The 16,314-nt window shown below is 45.1% G+C and overlaps 1 protein-coding gene across 4 annotated transcripts in view; it reads right to left on the reverse strand.

Moving 5' to 3' along the window:
- Nucleotides 1–16,314, reverse strand: part of CCDC138 (coiled-coil domain containing 138) — a 66,460-nt gene that overhangs the window by 42,708 nt on the left and 7,438 nt on the right. For 2 of the 4 annotated variants that reach the window (XM_075336436.1, XM_075336437.1), the window contains exons 2-6: nt 16,016–16,061; nt 12,348–12,463; nt 7,261–7,343; nt 6,994–7,181; nt 6,747–6,905 (exon numbers count right to left, since the gene is read on the reverse strand). In XM_075336436.1, coding sequence (XP_075192551.1) covers nt 6,747–6,905; nt 6,994–7,181; nt 7,261–7,343; nt 12,348–12,463 — 546 coding nt within the window. In that variant the 5' untranslated portion in view covers nt 16,016–16,061. Of the gene's footprint in view, nt 1–6,746; nt 6,906–6,993; nt 7,182–7,260; nt 7,344–12,347; nt 12,464–15,938; nt 16,062–16,314 lie in introns of those variants that run through there. The other 2 variants (XM_075336439.1, XM_075336438.1) reach the window with 2 other exon arrangements.

Here is a 16,314-nt window from a genome sequence, read left to right on the forward strand (position 1 = left end):
AATGAGAATTCTGTCTTCCCGCAGGTGGGCAGTGATTTCCAGGACGAGCTTCGTGAAGATACGGGGCGCAATTGCCAGGCCGAATGGTAAGGCCCTGAACTGCAGATGACGCACTGACCCCTCGAGCATCACTGCCACCCTGAGATATTTCTGGAAGGGAGGAGCGATGGGAACATGATAATACGCGTCCTTCAGATCCAGGACAGCCATATGACAATTCGGGTAGAGAGACTTGATTGTGGACTTCATTGATTCCATCTTGAAGGACAAGATCTGCAGGTGGCTGTTCAGGCCTTTGAGGTTTATGATGACCCGAAAGGAGCCGTCCGGTTTCCCGACCAAAAAGAGAGGGGAGTAAAACCCCTCTCCCCTTTCCGCCAATGGGACGTCCGTCAGGACCGCCCGGCGCAATAGGGACGTCACTTCCCCCTCCAAGGCATGTTGTTCGCTCGGGGACGTCCTCGGGGATGTCAGGAGAAAGCGCCTGGGAGGAACACTGCGAAATGGAAATGTCAGACCTGTGCGGACGATATTGAGAATCCACGGGCTCGAAGAAATACGTTCCCAGGCCGGAAGAAAGTAGGTCAATCTCCCACCCACCTGGGGAAGGGAGTCATTGGGAAGACTTCTTGGATTGGGAAGGGCCCTTGAACAAGAATCCCTTATCCTTCTTACGGTCCGACCAGGTACTTCTATTCCTGGGGGTGAACTTGCGGGTGAACTGCTTCTTACGAAAGGACCGCTTGAAGGAGGGGAAGGACGGGGCTGGAAAGTTCTTTTTTTCTGTCCCCAGCCTTCTCAAGGACATCATCCAGAACAGATCCAAAAAGAAACTCGCCCTGACAGGGAATGGAACACAGCCTAGACTTAACCTGCAGATCCCCCGGGCAACATTTCAACCATACGGCCCAACGAGCCGCATTAGAAAGGGCCGCGGTCTTAGCAGCCAGCCGAGTGGAATCTGCCGATGCATCTGAGATGAAAGCCGCTGCTCCCCGCAGTCTGGGTAGAGAAGACAGAATCTCGTCCCGAGGAACTTTAGCCCTCAGCTTCTCCTCTAATTCGGATAACTACAGCGCCAGAGACCGTGCCGTACATGTAGCTGCAATGGCCGGCTGGAGAGCACCTGCGGAGGACTCCCATGCGGTTTTAAGGAAGACATCCGCCTTCCGATCCATAGGGTCCTTCCAGAATCCCATGTCCTCAAAGGGAATGGAAAACGTCTTTGATGCTTTAGCCACTGCCACATCCAATTTGGGTGCCCTATCCCAGTGGGAACAGGTTGCGTCCTCAAAGGGATATTTGCGCTTGAAGCCGCCTGGAAGAGAACCTCGCTTATTCGCTTTCTTCCATTCCCTGGAGATCAATGCCTGTATCTTGTCTACGACCAGGAAGGTCCTGCGCTTTCTATGCTCCAGACCCTTAAACATCACATCTTGGACTGAAGGCTGCAATTTCTCCTCAGTAATGCCCATAGTGTCCCGGACAGATTTAATAAATTTGCTCGTGCCTTCTACTGGGAAGCACTGGAGGGCGTCAGCCTCACTGTCAGAGGAAGAAGACTCAGAGCCAGAAGACCCACACTCTCCCTCAGATCGACTGGATGGCGAAGCCGGGGAGGCCTGTCTATGCCGTTTACGAGAAGGCTCTTTCAGGGACTGCAGAAAACTCTGAACTTCGGACCAGATGATGGCACGGAGATCACTAGCAAACCCAGGAGTCTCATCAGAAATGGTCTGCTGGATACAGTCCTTGCAGAGCCGTTTGGACCAGGACGGAGCCAGATCCCGGTTACAGAGCGCGCATTCCCTGTTATTCGATTTGGCAGCACATTTCCGTGGTTTTTTAACCTATGCATGACAGGGACGGAGGGGAGACAACACCAGGAAAACAATGAACAACATGTACACATGCCCGAAGATCACTCACCCATAGGAGATGAAGGGTCAGTACCGGTTCTGGGGAAGGAGCTTTCATCAAAGTCTTCCCTCTGGAGGCGCCTTTGCCGTCAGCCGCATCTGGGGTCTGTTTAGTGGCCCGGGGGCCACGTTTGCTGGATAAACTGGCATCTGAGCCAGAGTCGCTTCTGCGACGCTCCGGTGGTTTCACCGCTTTCTTGCCAGCAGGAGGGGAGGAGGACTCACGCACCGAGTGCCGATCCTCCTCACGGTGCCCATCTTTGTCCATATTCCTAACCCTGCTGTCAGAGCAACAAAACACCTCTGTTCTGCAGGAGGACTGGAGCACTTTCCCCCAGCTCCGAGCGCCGTTTTTCAAACTGAGCGCTGTTTTCCCGCGCCTCCGGACCCACTTCCTGGGTCAGACGTCATCACCAACGTCAGCGCATGTCAGGTACGGCCACCGCGCATGCGCAGCACCCGCACACAAAACTCGCCTCCAAGATGGCGGCGGCATGCAGCACACGCGGCCGCAAGCAGCCCCGCCGCCCAGGAAGAACCGGCTGGCTGCTGTACTCACCTACCGCCTGATGCATCACTCCCGCTCATGGACGCAACCCCCGGGGGTCCACCATGGCGCCTCCAGGCACCCGAACGGAGCGAGGCAGGACCCGTGCCGCCACCAGAGCCGCCCGTCGGGACCGGGTAAGATTGTACAGAAGATCCACGGCCCTCCAGGGCCGCATCCTGAGGTATCCATCCAGGACAGGAAACCAAACTGAAGCGGCGAGAGGACCGCCCCTTTTTAACCTGAAGGTTTCCTGTCCTGGATGGGCGGATCCTCTCTCGTGGTGCCGTCATAGGGTGAGGGAAAAAGTTATGTATATTTTGCTTCCAGGGGAAATTGCAGGATGATCCTAAAATGCACTCTAAACTTTTCAGTCAATCTTAATGTAACTTTCTCTAAACTTTTGAATGCACATGTTCAACTGTTCAATGTTTCTGAACCTTTTGCACAACTTTCTGTTCTCTAACAAGGAGCTTAATGGCAAAATTCACAACAGGTGTTTGATCCATGAATTTCCCAATAAATTTCAGGGCTCAATTAGAATTGGTATTTAAACAGTCCTCCTCATCATGCTGTTCAAATTTTGACATCATGAGACCAAGACACCTAACAATTGATCAACAGTATCTCACCATTGCGAGGCTTCAAGCAGGATGTTCTCATACGGAAGTGGCCACTGAGCTTAGTGCCATCAGCAGGTTGCAACAAAGATACAGCAAGACTTTAACCCCTTAACGACCGCGGGCAGTAATAGTACGTCCTAGCGGTTATAGTGTTACTGTACACGGTCTGCTGCCGGCAGCTTGCCACGATCGCCACACATCTCAGCTGATTTTCACAGCTGAGATGTGTGCCTGCCAGGCTCGAGTAGAATCGTTATCTGCTCGTGCAGTTTAACCCCTTAAATGGCGCTGTCAATATGTGACAGCGCCATTATAACGGCATCGGCGGTAAACATTTACTTACCGGCCGATACTGGAAGTCACGTGACGTGATCACATGACTTCCGATGGTTGTCATGGTAGCACAGGGTCATGTGATGACTCCTGTAGCTCACATGAATTACTTTCGGTTTCACCCGGCCTGGAGCTGAGTGAGGCAAAAAATTAGCATATCTGCTGTTTACAGCTGTATAGCTGTGATCAGCAGATATGGCAGAGCGATCGGATTGTTGATCCATATAGCCCCCTAGGGGGACTAGTAAAATAAAAAAAAAAAAAAAAAGTAAAAAAAATTAAAAAAGTTCAAATCACCCACCTTTCGCCCCAATGAAAATTAAAGGGTTAAAAAGGGAACCTGTCAGATTTTTCCCTATTTAACTAAAAGAATCACCTTCTGCAGCTCCTGGGCTGTATTCTATGAAGGTGCACCTTGGCCCTGACTACCCTTCCAGACCCCAAAAATAACTTTATAAAACATGGCCCTTAAGTATGCTAACTACCTTGGTTGGCCAGATGAGTGGGCTCATTTTCTGCTCCTTTCCTCCCCTCCTAACGCTGATCGCCTTCCTCGTTGACTGACGGGATGACGCCTCCATGATCCTCCTCGTCATATTTTCAAATCTCGCGCCTGTGCAGTTCGGTCTGCTCGCGCAGGCACAGTTCGCGCTGCCATATCGCAGCCAGAGCAGAAAACTGCTGCCCGGTGAGCTAAACGAGCAGGCGCAAGATTATTGGCAGGTACGAGCATGGCGTTTGTGAGGTCGCGCTGTGCATGACCTCACCAGTGCCATGCTCGTACCCGCCCATAATCTCGTGCCTGCGCATTTAGCCCACTGGGGCGAGCGAGGGCAGCAGTTTTCTGCTCTGCCCGCGATATGGCAGAGCGAACTGCGCCTGCGCAAGCTGACCTGACTACACAGTCGCGAGATTTGAAAATGCGACGAGGAGGAAGGCGATCAGCGTCAGGCGTTTTAGTTTAATAGGGAAAAATCTGATGACAGGTTCCCTTTAATGTTTAAAGGGGTGGTTCACCCATATTTTTTATTGTCTAGTTCGATATTATATTGAGAAACAATGTTTCTCTCAAATACCTTGTTTTGGCAATAGTGCCTGTGAGAGGCACTATTGCAGACCGCTGTTCCCCGCTCTTGTGACGTCAGTCAAGTGCCGCACACGTCACATCCGTGTGGCCGGCTACAGTATTCCTGACTCACTGAGCTGTGAGCGGTGGGTTTTTTTTTCAGATCCTCAGAGAATTCTTTGCCATGAGGAGCCATGTTGAATTTCCAGTGACCAGTATGAGAGTGTGTGTTATCGATAACACAAAATTTAACACACCTGCTCCCCAATCATACCTGAAACATTGTAAATAGAGAGTAGTGGACCCGTGGAAGGTAGCTTCTGCAGGTTTAGCTGGACTTTATCTTAAGTTTTGTTTGGGACCTGGACTTGACCTGAACCCCAATGGAAGTCTCTAATTAGGCAGTTCAGGTCTTCACCCACATGCAGCCAGCCATAAACAAATCACTCTCGGGTATGGGGCTTTTCCTTTTTTTTGGGTACAGACTACATCTGATCATGCCGTTGTTAACCTCATTGTGAGCTGATCAAACACTCCAAGCGGCTCACACTGGGCTGAGCACCAAGCGTACTTGACCACAGCGTTTTTTTTTGTAAAGTCTGTGTTCGGTACACTGAACATCGAACTTCAGGTTCGCTCATCTCTACTTGTAACACTAATGAGTCACATGACACCAGAGAGGTAAAATGGCCAATTGGGCCCAATTTGGCCACTTTTACTTAGGAATTTATTCACTTTTATTGCCAGCGGTTTTGACATTAAAGGCTGTGTGTTGGGTTACTTAGAGGGCACACCAAATATACACTGTTATACAAGCTGTACACTGACTACTTTACATTGTGTCATATCAGTGTTGCCCCATGAAAAGATAATAAAATATTTACAAAATGTGAGGGGTGAACTCACTTGTGATATACTATAAATTAAAGCAAACTATGTACAGTTGATAACATGATTATAATTCAACCAATATTTCAATTGTAAATCTACTTCGGCACCCCACTGTATTTACAATATTGAGCATTATTTTACAAGAATTCTCCCTGGCATTCTGGATATCAGCTTCAGGGACAAATTCTGACTGATAACAACCCATTGTAAGGCTATGTTCACACATTGAGTTTTTGCTGCATTTTTTTTCAGCAGCCAAAACAATCATAAAAAGCAGTAAAAAAAATAAACTGCTTCCAAAACGCAACATTTTCAGGATTCCAAAGTTCGGCATTTGCTTCCAACTTGCAAGCATAAACAATACAAGGTGTTAGACCACCAACGCAAGGCGTATTTGAAACAATATATCATGGTAATTGATTTTTGACCACGCAAGTAGCTATAAAAATCAGAACCACTGAGATTCTGAAGCTTTGAGGTCAGTGTGCGCACATGATTTAATGACATTGCTCTAAAACCTCTTTTTTCTTTTAATTAGGTAGTGAACATGCATGCCCCAGAAGATGCGTGCATTACACAAAATCATCAGCTAATAACACACACATCCTAAGCCTAATGGACCAATGTGGAACTGGTTAAAGATCTGTACCGCTTGATTTATTTTCCCAAATTGGTTCCATCTGTTTGAACTGGAAAATGACATACCTTTTATTTTGGGACATGTGGTATTAGAATGCTGTTTGATGTGCCCTGTATGAGATGTGTTACCCAAGTTGTTAGTCACACTACGGAAACTATGCCATGTTCAAAAGAAATCTGTTAGAAGGTTATAAAAAGCGATGAACGCATAAAAACAAAGCTAGAAACATGAGAAACATTTAGATTACATAACGCAAGACTAAATGCTTTGATTAACCACAGTGTTGATGACATTGCCGGTGTGTGCAAATGTGGCTACCCATGCATTCTGCAGGCTTCTTTCATAACTATGCATATAACATTATCAGTTTCCATAGCTATATACACAATTAAAAATGAAATGAACAAATATATACATATATAGCATTGTACATGTTTAAGTCAACCACGATGTGGTGGAGACGCGATATTGCGAAAGGGCACAGTATTTCAATCGGCTGTTGAGCCGTAAAACTGTATGGCCGCTACCAAAGTGAAATGCGTCAGCACATTTTACAGCTGCCCAACAGCATCTAGCTCCCTGGCTCTTTACATGTACAGTTATGTCTATGCACGTATCTCGCTAGAAATAATCACATTTCATTTGTATAAGGAGGACCGACATTTGTAAACCATTTGTATAATTAGAACATGGAATCCCAGAATAGGAGCTAGAACAGTAAAATTACCTCTTTCATTATTTGGAATTTCTGGTGCACGATCTCTTCCACATCCTTTATCTTGCTCAACGTGGCCTGGTGTTTTTGAAGCATTTCCTCCTTTTCTAATAACCTCTGCTCTCGCCTTTTCAGCTGAAGGGAATATTCTTGTTGAGAAGTTCTCTCTTGCTACACAAAGCACACAAGGACGTTACGACCAGTTAGTGGTTCTATGTGTTTCGTGTGGTCCTGGTTCTGTCCTGCTTTCAGTTCCTACCTGCAGTTTCTGATAGATTTCTGATAGCTCTTCATATATGTCATGGATCTCGCAAGGCAAAACATTTGGGCTTTTTAATAAAGTGTTTTGTGGCTTCCTCATATTCTGTTTAGAGCCAGCATGCCCGCTCATTAGAAAGGAAGGTTCAGAGTACGTGTTGGCCAACAAGTGAGACGGCAAAGTAACATCTATAAAGAAATAAATCGGTCACACTGGCACAATAAATCAACTTATTGCTGTCAGATGTGTATTGTTAGGCCTTATTACCTGTTTCTGTATACAAGTGGGTATTGGAATCCAAAACCGGGCACACCTCATCATCTATGTGTTCATCTGTGACCTCTAGTTGGCTTAAATCATACAAGACATGAGAGATACTTATTGCGTGGTACTCGTTCTACAACTAGTGTAAGATTAAAACTACAAACACAACATACACTTATGTGCCTTTAGCCACAATTCCTTTACAATACACATCTACTAATCTGGTGCGAAGATGACTAACCACAGATATAAGTATTTCTAAATGGCCATAAAGAAAGATCAGAAAGTTTATCTGTGTACCAATAGCGTAACCACTAGGGGGGCAGAGGGGGCCGTTGCCACAGTCGCCACACTCAGAGAGGCCACTGTTAACTACATCGTTGCACACAGGTGCCGATACAGTTAATCTTCGCTATACAGCAGTGAGGCACGATCTCCCTGCACTGCCACTCTGTAGAACGCAGGGCTCTTTAAGGCCCTGTGCGCACTAGATGTTTTTGCTGTGTCTTTTGTGGCGCTTTTAACCGCGGTTTTGTGCTGAAAACGCTGTGACATTGCTTCCCCAGCAATGTCTATGGGTTTTCAGAAGTGCTGTCCGCACACAGCGTTTTTTGTAGCTGCGTTTTGTGGTGACCACAAAAAATGCAGCATGTCAATTATTTCTGTATTTTTCACAGCGTTTTTCACTCATTGAATGAAGTGCACAAAAACGCAGCCAAAAACGCGGTAAAAACGCGTGTGCAGTTTTTTTGGCGTTTTTGTGTGTTTTTTTGCGGACAAAAACGCACAAAAAAAACACAGCGTGAAAAATAACACCTAGTGCGCACATAGCCTAAGCATGCAGTCTACAGAACAGCGGGATGAGAGCACCGGCGCATGCACAGGATGTCCCAGCGCGATCACGTTGTGCTTCTGGTGGACTCTGATGTCCTGTGCGTGCAATGACAAAGTGAAGATTTGCCCATGCTGGACAAATCAGGATCCTGGATTAAGCGAGCATATGATGTTTTTACTTTTCTTAAAAAGTATGGTAGGACTGTGTGGGGGGGGGGGGGGGGGGTAATAAAATATGGAAGACCCTAATACATTGCAAAGAGTACTGTGGGGGCCCTTATATAATGTGGAGGCCCTTATATATTGCAGAATCTAATGTGGGGGACATTAACAGCATGGGAGCTAATGTGGGGCCCATTATACAGTATGGGAGTTAATGCGAGAGTCATAATAAAGTATGGGAGCTAATGTAGGGTCCATTTTACAGCGTGGCGATAATGAGGGGGCCATTATACAGTGTGGGGCTATTATGGGGCTCATTAAAGCGTGTGTTGACTATTGTGGGTGCTACTATACAATGTTGAGGCCATTACGCTGTGTTCTGAGTGAGCTCTGGGTCCCATCATACTGCAAAGAGGAAAGCTGTGGGCTCATACTAATGCTGTGTATAGGGTAGCTGTGGGTTCACAATACTGTGTACAGGGAAGGTGAGGGCCCATTATACTGTGTAGACGGGAGCTGTGGCCTCACCATATTGTGTGTAAGGGAGTTGTGGGCCCATGATACTATGTATGGGGTAACTGTGGGTCCACCATACTGTGTATAGGAGAGCTATGGGCCGACTATACGATTTATAGGGGAGCTGTAGGTGCCTCATACGGTGTATAGGAGAGCTATGGTTCCATTATACTGTGTATAGGGTAGCTGTGGGCCCATCATACTGTGTATAGGGAGGTTTAGGGGCATCATACTTTGTAAAGGGGAGCGGTACATTGGGGGACTTAGGGAATACTATTAAATGTTAATTGAACACTTAATAACCATTATTGCTATAGGGTCACTCAGGGTGTTGTAGCAGTGAAAAGGTGCATAGGGGGCATTACAACTTTCTGGGGACAATCTGTGGACACTTTTCTAGAGCAGTTGCACAGGGCCTTAACTTGATCAATGAAGCAATTTTACCATCTAGAGTGCATAAAGGAGGCATTTTATTATGTAAGGGGCACAGTGCTGGCATTATTAAGTGGGATAGTACGACTAGCACTGTTTTTGTACCACACAGCCGTAGCAGTAATATGGACAAATTTTAGCAGCAGCGCTCAGCATTGGAGTGTCTCTAGGATGACGAGTTTATACAGGTTGGGAATAGATGGGGCAGGAAATAGTCAAAAAGGTCTTTGTTTTAATCTCTTCAGTGTAAGAGGAGAAAAAGGGGTTAAACCCGCGCAATCCGCCAAATAAGATGTAGAGATGTTGATAGATTAATCACTCTTATTCCATAGGTCTATGCGTTTCAAGGTACAGAGACCTCTTCCTCAGGACCAGAAAATCAACATATTGATTTTTTGGTCCTGAGGAAGAGGTCTCTGTACCTTGAAACACGTAGACCTATGGAATAAAAGAGTGATTAATCTATCAACATCTCTACATCTTATTTGGCTGATTGCGCGGGTTTAACCCCTTTTTCTCTTCTTACACTGAAGACTTCTGAACGTGGGGCCGCGGCAGCCGTCATTATCCTATGCTATCTATGGTGGTTGTGACCCTTCACAACCATTTTGGGTGAGTGTATTAATTTACATTACTAACCTGTTATTTATTGGGTAAAACCCTATTAGCGCTTCTTTCTTCTAGCACTACTACTTTGTTTTAATCTCTGCAGATGAATGGTGGCTGGAAAAAGTTGTCATGTCAGTCTGAGCCAGATGGAAAAGACGGTGAAAGTGGACGAATTCATCACAAAGAAAGTCAGCTCTAAGTCACCACTGCACTGTAATCTCTTATATGCTCTGCAGCACTGGTATCTACCACCATATGGTCATTGTATGGCGGTAATATCAATGTTGTTCTTTGTGTAGTATTGTTATTTTCAGGAACATCACAGTCACCTGCTGAGGTTCCCCTATACCCATGATAAGACTGCGCAACTGTAGTTGTATTCTTTGTTAAGTTGTTAGGATCACACTCAGATTTTTTGACCCTCACCCCCACCCCTCCTCCCCCCAAGCTGAACTCCTAGTTAAGTCTCTGCTATGTATTAACAGAGTATTGATGTGAATGTAAACCCTTTATTCAACATTTGATTTATGGGTCCCACATCCTCTGCTTATCAACTTCTTAAAGCCCCACTCCAACAGTTTTTGGGGGTTTTTTTCCACTGCTGGAGTGGTTAAGGTCTATAAAGGGACCAGAGATTTAAACCATCACTCCAGTGATGAAAAAATGTTGAAGAGGGGCTTTAAGGAGTACCTAATTTTTTTTTTCAACTAGGTACTACTCTAAGGCAATCTAGCAGTGGATGCATGCTGCCAGATCCATTAAGCACTTGCTGTATGATTTAAGCCAGGTATGTTTGAATCCAAAATTTCCACAGCAGAGAAAAACTTGCTTTAAAAGTCACTTGGGACCAAGTCAGATGAGTGAATAGTCTGTAAGCCAGGTCCCCGCTGGCTTCTTCCCACCCGCCGTCAATGACTGACAACATCTCTCCTATACATGCATGAAGGGAGAGAACAATTACTCATGGGGAGAAGGTGGGAGAAGCTGCTGGGGGATCAGTCTTTTTGACCAGTCCTCCAAGCAGACTGGTACCTGGAAGGCTTCTAAGACATGTTTTATCCTGAAATGCTGCAGCTTTTTAGAGTTAAATCCATATGGCTGGAATCATACATTAAGCGGCTGATACATGCTGCCCGTGGTTCGATCTGCTGTCAAATTCCCTTTAACATATCCTGTAGATTAATGGGAATCCAGATCCTGATACCCTTAATAATCAACCAAAATGCAGCTCTTAAACACTCTGTGTCTGCCTTAGTCCATGTGCAGAAAGTCAATGTGTCTGTATAAAAAGTATGGGTTCATAGATGTTCAATTTGCAGCAAAAGAATACATTTTCCCACCTGATCACAAATTAATGGATAAACAATGTTTTACATTTGCGTGTGAATCTATTTATTAAATAAATTAAAAAAAAGTTTAAGTTCAAATTTATCTAAACTTATATATGTCAGCAGCCATAGTGAAATTCAGGCTCCACCACTGATGGGTAAGTATCCAATGCAACCGATATAATATATATTTTATGTGCAACATATTTGACCGGTGTATACATTCCTTTAGTTCAGGTTTATGAAGTTTTTTTTCAGGGGTCAAAACTACAGGTTTCCAGTACAAATCACTTTACGATGGGGTATGTATACAGAGGATTTTTCAGGCAGAATACACCTGGATTCCACCTTAAGGCTAAGGACACACGGGCATTTAGCGTCCGATGCGAGTGTATCGGATGTCATATGCTAATGATCCCCAGCTCCCGCTCTGCTGTGAGTGTAACCCGAGTGTCATGCCACTGTGCTGCGACCTGCGATCAGACCACAGCTGCAGAGGAGGGACTAATCTCCCTATCACCTCCATTATCAGCCTGTGCGTATATCGTGAGTGCAGTGCGATGTTTTTCTTGAACCCATAGACTTCTATGGGTGTGAGTGAAAACAAATCTGATTCCACCCGCAGCATGCTGCAATTGTTTTCTCGGTCTGATTAGGGCTGAGAAAAAAAAAAAAAAAAAAATCGCTCACGGGAGTGGCCCCATAGAGTAACATTGGTCAGAGTGGAATGCGATTTTTTTTTATCGCATGCCACTCGCTCCGTTTTACTTGCCGTGAGTCCTTAGCCTAAAGAGCGGCCTCCAGAGCTTATTTTAAATAAAATGGAGAGTTACCAATGTGAGACATGTAGATCAGGAGAGCAGACTGTCATTACAGGTCTCACCTTGGTAATCCTCCCTTTTTAAAAAGCTTGTAAAAGTCAAATGGCACATTTTCCATAAAACTCAACTGCAAACATTATTTTTAGCACAAAATACATTTAAGAAAAAAAAAAAAATACCCCTGAAGGTGTCCATGTTTAACTTTAGGTCTGAAATGTTTAAACCCTAAGCATATTTGAAAAGGAAATTCATTATCACGGCACCCAATGTATGGTCATAACCAGTAACAGTACCACCTAAATTACGTGGAGTGGTTGGATGTCATGATAAACATACTTGTTAGAAAAAAATAATGTGATGTGACTTGTGTAGGTATTATATGCTTTACCTGTTGCAATCACGAATCCTCCTCAGTAAATCTCGAAGTGCTTTATTATAATGCCTCTTGTCAAGGTGGGTTACAGAAGGGGATGCTGACTGCAAAGCCATTCTGGAGTCTGCCATCTAGTGATCAAGATGAATTGTAAAAAACATTACGAGTAACAAAGAAGAATATACATATTGTAGTTTAAAGTGATTATCCTTTTAAAATGTAACTCCTATTCCAAGGATGAGAGAAGCAAGAAATTAAATACATTAAAAAACACATTCAATTATTTAGTAACTCAGCACTCCACCTATGAAAAGCCCCTATGCTGGTGTACTGCTATTAATTAATTACCCCGCAATGTGTCAGAACACCTTCAATAGCTTTCCGGCAAAGTATGTTTTGACCACCCCATACACTTTTCACTCAAGCGTGCATGTATCCTCAACTGGGTGTAGGGAATAAGTAACTGCCAAAAAAGAAGAATTAGCGTTAAAAGGGGTTATCTGGTCACGAAATAGGGATGATCTAACTATAGGTTAGATGAGCAATTTTTCTCACGCAACCCTGATCCATGGTCCTGGTGAGTGCTCTCTCACCGTGCGTGTACAAATTTTCTGAGCTCCCAAATTCCCTGGAGCAGCATTTAATTCATGAAGTCTTGCCAGCCGGCTAATCATAAGCCTGTAATCCCAAAGGGTAAAGGAAATTCACGCAGTCACTGTCCACGGCATGGGAGCACTGACCTGGACAGTGCACTGGGGTTGCGCCAAGTTATCTGCTGATCTCTAGTTAGCAATATCCGATCGGTGGTGGTTCAACCCCCAACACGTCCACCGACCATATTATTAGCTACAATCGAATGAAAACATAATGCGCAGGGGTACAGTACACAGTCACATTCAATGTGTGGCATCTGCTGTCGGCTCCTATTAAATGGAACAGGAGCTGCTCTACAGAACGCGGCAGCGGCTACAGAAGTCTTGTGCCGTACTACTGGCATCACCATTGAAGCTTCATGTGATGATCATGGGTATACAAAGACAGGGAGCACCACTGTAGGGTCAGTGATAGATCACCACGGGTATGGCCAGAGTATTGCTAAATTAGTTTTCTCCATAATACCCACAGCCATTTGTAAAAATTATTTCATAGCCTTTTTAAGAAATGGCTTCCGTTGAGTTTGGAGCATAAAAGAACATGTTGTGTATTTGATTAAATCCCAACAGAATCCTGAAAATGTGACCTTATTGCTAGATGGACTCCTACATGTGAATGGATTACAGGCTCTCCCCACTAATGAAACTATAATGCAATCTTTCATTTTCTTCCAGTGCCATTTCATGGGCAATATTTTATAAACTGATATTTTGGTTCACTCACAGCCAAATCTCACGCAACCTGATATTTCATATCATTAAATCACTCACCACACATTTTATATGTATATTTAAAAAAAAAAACAAAAACGGTTTTTAAGCATTTTTTGATTTTTACACACCCAGTAGTGCCGATCAGCCTTTTTTGATCAGTTTTTCAAGTTTCTTTCACAGCACAAGCTGTAAGGTTTAGCTATCTCAAATGATGCTTCACTGACCATTGGTGGGTTCGAGTTCTCCTTGGTGTTTCCAGACAAAGAATTTTTAGTTTCCAATTTTTTTTTTCTTTTAACATTTTTTTTTCTCTTTTTTTGTAGTTTTTTCAGTCTTTCTTTATGCTTTTTTGTTATTTGTTTATCTTATATTGAAAAATGTATTTTTATTTGTATTAGACAATGTACATCCTTAGCGCCTCCTTTAACCCTTTGAACTCTGGCTCACAGTCATGTGTTTCCTTTGGCGCTCTTTTTGAATTACCAGCAGCTATTAATAGACTGCACTCCTGTTGTTGTCTGTCATACTGGTGGATTTACTGATGAAGAAGTGGGGTACACTTTGATACGCGCTGAATTAAACCACCTTGAATTATACCTCTCCTGGATGTGTGTGATATCTCCAGCAGCGCAGTAAGGCCTAAGCCACACAGCGACAAAAACGGTACGAGTGAAGTGGAATAAAACATCGCATTCCACTCGGACCAATATTAGCCTGTGTGTCAGCACACATGAGCGATTATTTTCTCAGTCCTAATCGGACCGAGAAAACAATCGCTGCATCCTGATATTGTAATGCGAGACTCTTTTCTCTCGCACCCATTCAAGTGTATGGGGCGAGAGAAAAATCGCACTGCACTCGTGGTACACGTGTGCCCACAAGTGCAGGGCAAGAATGGCAATAGCCGGCTACGGAGGAGAGAGGGAGAGAAATCCCTCCCTCCCCTCCGCAGCGCTGGCCCGCCCCTCCACAGAGCCAGCCCCTCCCCCGCAGCTGAGGTCCGCTCGCACAGTCGGACCTCAGTCGCAGGGACACTCGCATGAGTCTCGGCTCCTGCTGTGCTGCCAGCATGAGCTGAGTGTCATGCGAGGATCGCACTAGTGCCCCGTATGGCCCCGGGGCACATTTACAGTGTTCCTGAGTGATTTTTGATTTCACGGGCAATGACTCATTACATAGGTTACCACTGGTAGTATGAACAATACAAAATTATATTATGGTACTGTATTAGCCAGATAAATCTATGTAAATACTTAAAGGGAACCTGTCATCAGAAATTTGGCTTTCAACCTTAATGTTTCCCCCTCTGCAGCTCGTGGGCTGCATTCTAGTAAGGTTTCTATACTTTTTGTGCCCCCTTTTAAACCAAAATAAATACTTTATAAAACTGTACCTTTCGGTTTGAAAATCTTGTAAATTCTCCATGGGGGCGGGCCGTGTGGCGTCCGTTGCTGTATTTAACGTCGTCCCCCATGCTCCAAATCATCCCTCAGAACGCCGCCGACTGCGCCCGAGGTCCCGTGCACGCTGGGACACTTGGTGACGTGGTCGCAGGCACGAGGTTATGGGCGGCGCTGTGATTGCATCGCAAGTGCCCGCCCATACTCTCGTGCCCGCCCTTTCCCCACTGCCTCCAGCGTTCTGCGCCGGCCCGACGTCACCTCCTTCCCATCGTACCCTGCAGCAGGAAATAGATGGGAGGAGCGGAGCAGGCCACTACAGGAGAAGCGGAGGATCTGAGCGACGTACAGAGGGGAGAGCGCGCCCACGAAAGTATGGGCGGGCACTTGCGATGCAATCACAGCGCCGCCCATACTCTTATGCCTGCGACCATGTCACTAGGTGTCCTGGTGTGCACGGGACCTCGGGCGCAGTGGGCGGCGTCCTGAGGGATGATTTGGAGCATGGGGGACGGCGTAAGATACAGCAACGGACGCCACACGGCCCGCCCCCATGGAGAATTTACAAGATTTTCAAACCGAAAGGTACAGTTTTATAAAGTATTTATTTTGGTTTAAAAGGGGGCACAAAAAGTATAGAAACCTTACTAGAATGCAGCCCACGAGCTGCAGAGAGGGAAACATTTAGGTTGAAAGCCAAATTTCTGATGACAGGTTCCCTTTAAGCCCCAAAAGTGATACACTCCTAAAATACTTTAGTCATTTTTCGGGCTTAAGCATTTAAATCAATAAATTACCACTGTAATCAATTATAATGTACAGACACACAGGGTACTAACAGTGAGAGGGGTCTCTTCAATACGCCCAATAAGTCCAATGATTATAAATGAAGAAGCTTTTGTACAACTAGACTCACTATAAATCACGGGGGTCTTCTAGAACTTCCAAAAATGGCCTGGGGTCTGAGAAAAAAAAAATAATACTATTAAACTCTGATAACATTTTAAAAGGCAACTGTCAGTAGGTACACAAGGAAGTAGTGGCATGATGTATACATGATTATCCTCTATGAAAATGATATAAGCCAGTCATAAGAAATCTGGTGTAGAAGCCATATGTAACTTCGGATGGAAGGGCATTGGGGTGGGACAGTGGACTTAGAAGAAGCAACCTAAGTGCACGAACAGACCACCACCAAGGCACAGTTAGCAACAT

Source organism: Anomaloglossus baeobatrachus, chromosome 2, assembly GCF_048569485.1.
Source record: "Anomaloglossus baeobatrachus isolate aAnoBae1 chromosome 2, aAnoBae1.hap1, whole genome shotgun sequence".
Taxonomy (NCBI): Eukaryota; Metazoa; Chordata; class Amphibia; order Anura; family Aromobatidae; genus Anomaloglossus; species Anomaloglossus baeobatrachus.